At 41.6% G+C, this 7,517-nt stretch overlaps 1 protein-coding gene across 2 annotated transcripts in view; it reads right to left on the minus strand.

The window, feature by feature from the left end:
- The window catches only part of TMEM161B (transmembrane protein 161B), a 44,039-nt gene extending 36,925 nt beyond the window's left edge, over nucleotides 1-7,114 (minus strand). For both annotated transcript variants that reach the window (XM_065656117.1, XM_065656116.1), the window contains exon 1: nucleotides 7,071-7,114. In XM_065656117.1, the coding sequence (XP_065512189.1) occupies nucleotides 7,071-7,073 (3 nt within the window). In that variant the 5' untranslated portion in view covers nucleotides 7,074-7,114. The remainder of the gene's footprint in view (nucleotides 1-7,070) is intronic.
- Nucleotides 7,115-7,517: the final 403 nt, after the last annotated feature.

Consider the following 7,517-nt stretch of genomic DNA (forward strand, 5'->3'; position numbering starts at 1 on the left):
CCCATGGCAGACCTCCAGGCATCTCCACTACTCTGTTGGCAAAGATGCTTTTGCTCCACTTGGTTAGGTGGATGCTGTCCCTTCCCAGCAGTCCTCAAACCTCAAAGAGGATCCTGTGGCCATACAAGCCAAGTCCATGCTGCCATCTGGAATGCAACCAGGTGTTAACCCACAGGATCCACCACTCTTCGTCAACCTTCCCGTCCTCACCAGCAATACCTTCTTTGGTCTTACATACTGTACTAAGGAAGTTCTTCTCTTTTCTCCCTTCAACACTTTTATTTTTTTCATTTAAATAAATCAGAAATTGTGTCAATACTGCTTTTATGAAAAATTGCAGGCAGATGAAACGTTATACGTGATGTCCAGTATCATCCTTAATAAAACATGACTAAGGAGATTAAGATAACATAAATTACCTTTCGGCATTTATAAACACTTTCAATATGTCACCACGCATCTCAGAGCAACGTGTCAAGTATCATTTAAGAGTAATTGTCACTTTTTTATTACTTGAAATAACACCTTTGGGTTGTTTTTTTTTTTCAGATATCATTAATTTTATTTAGTACTCTAGCCTCTCTGCTAACCCCTCCTCCTTCCTTGAAATTTCTACTGTTCTTTTTACATTGGTGTCATCAATTCTTTAAAGTGCCTCAAAAAGTAAGACCTCACTTTTGCTAATGCTCCATGACACCAAGACCAGGGATCAAGATCAGGATTTGAAGCTGCGTGTATAATTTTAAACACTCTAACTTTATTAGGAATTCTTCACATCTTTGAGTCCCGTGCATAAGATTACTCAAACCAATTCCCTCACTAAGGGGAAATGTACCTAAAAATCACAGGAAGTATTATTAAAACAAGCTGCCTGCATAATATATTTGATATATTTTAAATTACTAAATTGCTCAGGAAGTATATAGTCTTTAATTTGTTTACACAACAAACCACGCATTTTAAAATGGATTTTTTTATTCTGACCACCTCACAACAAGCCTAGTCACTTTCATCCAATATGAGAGAGAAACCAGTCTCTCCATCTAGCCGGCCTAGCAAGCAGTGACCCTCAGAGTTCACTATCTCAGCGTAAACTTACATGAACATTTCTCTAGAATAACATTTTTATTAGGAGGGATGCCTGATCAGGTGCCAGTGTGTCTCTTCAGTTACTCCTAGGGCTTCCTATTTGTAAGGAAAGAAAACGCCTTTTCAACTCAAGAAAACAGGAAGGAAAATTATGCAAATCAATGCAGCTATATTTTTATACAGGGTAGCAGGTCCACTAAGAGAGCTAAAAAACTTACAGTTCAACAGACTATTTAGAAGTGCACCTACAAAACCCATCTCCTTACTCAAGTGAAGGCTGGAAGTTGTAACTGAACCCATTAGGATAATTCTATCTTAAGCCACTGAATCTCTCCCTGCATCCTCCCCACCAACTTTCAGCAGAAATTCACCACACTCACTCCCAAAAAGGTTATTGCTATATTTCTTAAAAATAGAAATACCTACAAAAGTAGTTCAACTTACAACCGAACACAACCTAGCAAATTTTAAGCTATTAAAAAAAAAAAAAAAAACACACAAACAACACTATCTCTAATCTTAAATCTGACTGTGGTGGAAATATACTTCTGGTATTTTTCTATACGTCAAGCAATTAAAAAATGGTTATATCCACTCACTTGATCAGGGCATTTTTCTCTTGATTTGTGAAGGTTAGCAATCAACCACAAGCAATATGTTAACAGAGTAAAGCTGTCATATGGAATTAAAAATTTCCACTGCATTAATCTTCTTGCAATCAGCCAAGAGCACAGGAATACTGTAGGTGATGTGGCCACTGAAAATAACATGCTATGTGCACATCTTCCCCCCAGATTTCCCCTAAAACCACAAAATACAGCGTTCGCTCCCACTCAGGCTCTGTCTGGGCCAAGTCTCCCACAGACTTTTAAGTCTTCCTGTTACCACTAATATTAGTTTAAATTCAAAATCACTTGTTTAAGGAACAGGAATGAAGATTAGGTGCTGCTTCGCACCACCTCTACTTGCTATACTCTAACTTAGAGGACACAGAGTTCAGAATTTAGCGAGAAATCCACAAACAATCCAGCCTTGCTTAATAGAGTATAACATGTATTTGAGAGAGAAGATGTTCAAGGTCAAAGTCCACAATCACATGGGGGTTTTGAGGGCAACTGGTGAACAAAACCTGGAAACCATCAACCCATGTGATCTGTGGTAAAATAATTGAGCACACAATCATCAACAGGCTTGACTCAAAAGTAATAGAAGCATTATTCACCTCAGAGATGAGGAACTGCTGTACAGATTAAATAAAGTGTCTGCAGTTACTGAACAGTTTTGGGAAAATTACATTATTTGAGTCCATTCCATAAGACTTTCGGCACTCACTGATCCCACATATAGCCATGTCCCTGTCATACTTCTGCCTCACAGCTTGGAATTTGAATTCCAAAGCCAAGAAACCAAAGAGGAGTCAGTATCTCACTAGTCAGAGACACTTCTATCAATCTGTACAACACAGAGGAGCACTCAGCGAATAGAAAAGACGAGTAAGTAAGACAGTTAAGTCAGTTTCCCAGCAAAACAGTAGCTGGCAAGCAACCTCACAGTCAAAGATGAGACTGAAATAGTACAACACATAAGGACTACACTATCTAATAAACATCAGTCTGGCTGTGTTTCTGCAACAGAGGAAGATCTTTGATTAGAGGTGTCTTAAAAGTCTTGAGCCCAGTTCCAGGTCCTTGAGTAACTACAGGATTCTTACTCTTGCTTCTGCAACACAGCATGTTTTACAAAAATGTTTTAACAAAACATAGCAGAGAATGTGTACATGGTCTACAAGAGAAGTGATAGCAGCTACGTTAAAGGAAAACCTGCCAGATTTCTTAAAATTGTTTAAAAAACATGACAGGTCCAAAAGGTGACAGTATAAGTTTGAATAAAGCATAACCTAGACTTTAGTTTTCTTTAGTCCATACCTTTTATACTACATACCTGCAGACACTGTTGCTGATAATTTGGAGAACAAAAAGACTAAGTAATTAAGATAAAGTTAGAATACTCTTATCTACAAGTTAAGTGTACATACAATACACCAACAGCTACCTCAGAATACTAACAAAAAAAAAAAAAATTTCGAAGTACTTCTACCTAAAGGACATTTTTTTCTTTTCATCATGAATTGATTTACAGAACACGCAGACCAAAGATAACCAAGGTAAATAGTTTTATGCCAAGACAACTCCAGTCTCCTCATTTTGACCTTGCCCAAGGTTATTCTCCCACACCTGCAGTAACAGGCCAGGTCTCTCCCTTACCACAGGCCTAGATATCACAAATAATTCAAACACCGAGATTTACACGGGACTTTGAAACTACTTGTTCTCTAACAATCACCATCTCCTCCATTGCAGGACAAGGAGCTTGAGCTGAAGCCAACTTCTGCATGCACCAGAATTGCAGCAGCAACACAACCGCCCAAAAAAGCGGCTGGAATAATCCAATTTACAGCTTCACCTTCAGAAATGCAGTGCCAGCTGCTTACCTTCTGAAGTAGCAAGTCTTGTAAAAACAAGCTTTTTACATAAGTGTGCTGGAGTATTCTATAGATGTTAATTCAGGGCATATTAATCTTTTCCAATGATAGCAAATATACAAGGTTGTAAATTTTCAAGTAAGAAAAGGAAAAGCTTTTATATCAGTAGCAACCAGCAAGATCTACAGGAGAATATAACAAATAATCTTTTCTTCTGTGATTCAAAAAGTGCAATGGTATTTGTGAAGCCTGGAGCTAAATCAATACAAACTATCTGAAATGCCATTAATCAATGACACATTATTGCTCTTGCAACTAGATGAGACTTTTCCACATGCAAAATCTTCTCTATATGTACACATCCATGCTCAAGCTGCACCTTGCAAAAGCATGACAGTGCTCTCCTGAAACACAAATGCAGTTCAAAATTGTTTGCTGAACAGTAGAAAACATTATATGGAATGGCTAAAGAAAAGAGAGCTCACTGTGTTTTAAAATGAATGTTTCCTGTGTGAAAGACCACTTTCACAAAACACCTATAAGCAGAATGATGTCTTGTATAGTTGGCAATCTGAGGCGGGTAAAATCTTATGATTTGTAAAAATCAGGCATTCATAAAGCTAACTTTAGGAAATAAATCTATGCCAAGAGACCTCTTCAAAATTAAGATTTTTTTTTTGTTTCTTTTCCTCATGGCCATGTTTTCCCTAAATTTGTGTTCTCCTACACTTACCAGTGCTACAACACAGCAGAAGTGAACCAAAAAATGCATAAAGCTGCATGAAGAACATACAGAGAATTCAGAACTACCACCAAACTGCTCACCTTCGCGGTCCTTCCCACCCAGAGGTCACTTCTCTCCTGACCAGTGTCTTTCCATACATTCAAAGGAGAGCTATGAACTGCCAGATGGAAGCAGTCACCAGCAGCACGATGCCCTTTGAAACAAGGTGTTCTGTTTAAAGCCAAAACTACATTCCAGTCAGCCAACTGTATTTCACCTGGCAGTCTGGCTTCTTTTTCCACTGAGGTTCTCCAAGCACAAATATTACTGAACTACTGATCATTAGGCAAATCAAGTTATCGCTATAGAAATCTCATGACCGGAACAAAGGCATTTATAAAATCACAGAATTATCATTATTACTGAAGAAGCCAATAGAGAATGTCTGCTGTGCAGAACACCAATATATACCCAATGTATTATTAAATTACAGGTAAAACTAGTTCAGAGAACTGATCTACAAGGTGGGGGGGGAAAGGTTATATTCTATTATGACTATTCAAATATTTTTAAAATCTAGTTTGCTTATATTTCCCGAGTCAACACGAGCAGAAACTATGAAGCCCTCAGTCTCCAGAACGTCTGCTTTTTTAAACAGCAACTCTACCATTACAGGAGTCATTCCAAGTATAAAAAACTGAAAAGTCTTTAATGCCTCTGATGAACAGGCAAAAACACCATGGCCTGACACAGTATTAAGATACCTGTGCAGAGTTTAAAGTTGTGAGCGTAACTGGCATTGTCACTATATAGACGAGTCCTGAAGGTCCCAACTTGGCAAAGTGCTGCCAGTGAGTTGGTTTGACGACTTGATTTATAAGCTTCTTGATGCGAAAGAAACTGATGAACATTTCATTCCCCTGTTGCTGTGGAACTGGAGAATACAGCTTCCAAGTAGCATAAAAGTAGATGATCATCTTTTCACTTCACTCACACCATGGAATCACACACAAAGATTATTTGTCCACAGTACCAGCAACTAGCGAAGAAAACTGGGCCTGATTTTGCAACTCCATCAGGCAGCAGAAGCACTCACTTTATTTAAATAAGGATCTACACAGAGAGGAAAAGCTATATTTGCTTGCAGCGTTCCAAAAGCAGCTTCAAATACAGAGCTAGACAACAGCACCCATGCACTCCTAGAATTGACAGGAGTCTCTCAAGACCTTTTGATTGACCTCTACAGAAAAGGAAAAAAAAAAATGGTGGAAAAGACATGAGAAAAAAACCTACGCAGTTCCTTTTAGATTTCAAAACATACATAATTAAAAAATACCTTAGTAGAATCAGGTGATTAAATACTTAAGTATTAGAACAGTTAAAAGTCATATTTTACTCGAAGTATAACTCTAAAGTATATTCCCTAAGACTTCCATCATTCAAAGAAACACTATATCACCATAGTTCTATCCATATGGGAGATAAATATTTGTATTAATGGCACATACAAATCATGTTTTTATACCTTCACTCATGTATCCCTATGGTGCTCTATATACCTAATATCTGTAAAATAAATATGTTAAAAGCAGAACGAATCAACTCATGTGTTTTAAATAGTAACTAAAACATAAGCATCCAATTCAGCATGTCTTTATAGAGAGATCCATTCATGAAACACTCAGCCTCCACTACTTACGCCACATATATGCAATAAGATTATGTCATTAGCAGCAACTACACTAGTCAAAATTTGCTCTTCTGCAACTACCTGTATTACAAGAAGTGCATTTACTGTGAGTTATGTGCAATAAGTTGTGTCTGTGCTAAAGCATTTGTTGAAAAAAGTTAATCTGAGGCAGGATTTTTCTTAAACCAAACATATTTGCGTGCTGCCACAGCATATACTACACATGCCATATACCACACATGCTATATACCACATGTGCCATATACCACACACACCACATACCACACACACCACATACCACAACTGTTGTGTAACGCAGAGTGCTGAACATGAACTAGTAGTAATGAAAACTAAAGTGGCTGGCAGAGTTTTCCAGATACATTCCAGACCACAGCTAATTAAATGATCTATTTAGAAGGGATCTACAGAAGATGTGAATAGACAGTCCTATATATTTATGAAAACATGTTGTAAACATGATACAGACTGTTATCTCATCTGTATCAACTGGAGCTCATCACTGTGCTTCTCCATGGAAAAGCTGTAAGGAGGGAAATAACCACTGGGACATAAAAACGTGTCGGTGCAAAGCCACAGTGAGAGTGCTAGCAGGATGGTATTGAGCAGGGACATCTTCACCAGCTCAGGTTGCTCAGAAGCCCATCCAGCCTGGCCTGGAATGTCTCCAGGGATGGTTCATCCACCACCTCTCTGACCAACCTGGGCCAGGCTCTCACCACCCTCTGGGACAACAATTTTTTCCTCATGTCCGGCCTGAATCTCCCCTCCTTCAGCTTAAAACCACCACCTCTTGTCCTGTCGCAACAGGCCCTGAAAAAGTCTGACCCATCTTTCTTATCGGCCCCTTTTAAGCACTGAAAGGCCGCAACAAGCACTAATAACAGAGATCAACAGTTTCCCTCCGCCTCCCCCCTGCCCCGGACGCCCCCAGGCCCACGAGCTGTCCCCGCCGCCCAGACAGGCCGGGGGCGGCCGGACCTCAGTCCCGAGGGCCGGGACATCGCCACGGCGCAGCGAGCGCCAGAAAGCCTCCCCTCACAGCCCCCCCGCGCTACCCCGCTCACCATGGTGCCCAGGCCGGCCCACCCGCCGCCGCTCCAGCCGCCCGGCCCGGCCCCGCTCCGAGCACATACACTCGCCGCTCCCGCCGCCCCGGCTCCCGCCCGGCGCACGCCTCGCCGCGGAGGTCACGCCAGGACCCCAGCAGCGCGAAGCCCGGCCTGAGCTGCCAAACAAATGCCTGTGCGGACGGCGCAGCGGCGAGCCGCGACCGCGCCCCGGCGGACACCCCCGCGCCTGCCGTTCCGCGCCCGAGCCGGGAAGGAAAGGCAGCAGGTGGGGAAGCGCCTCCCGGAGCACAACCGCCCGCCGGGATTTTTGAGAGAGCCGCCTCAGGCGCTGCTCGGACAGCCGTGCCCGGGCACGGCACCGGCGCGCCCCCGGCCACGTGATGCGGCAGGTCGCCCCAAGATGAACTTCCCTGCTTATTTCCGCGGGGCGGTGGGGACGGT

The sequence above is a fragment of the Caloenas nicobarica genome, chromosome Z, assembly GCF_036013445.1.
Source record: "Caloenas nicobarica isolate bCalNic1 chromosome Z, bCalNic1.hap1, whole genome shotgun sequence".
NCBI lineage: Eukaryota > Metazoa > Chordata > Aves > Columbiformes > Columbidae > Caloenas > Caloenas nicobarica.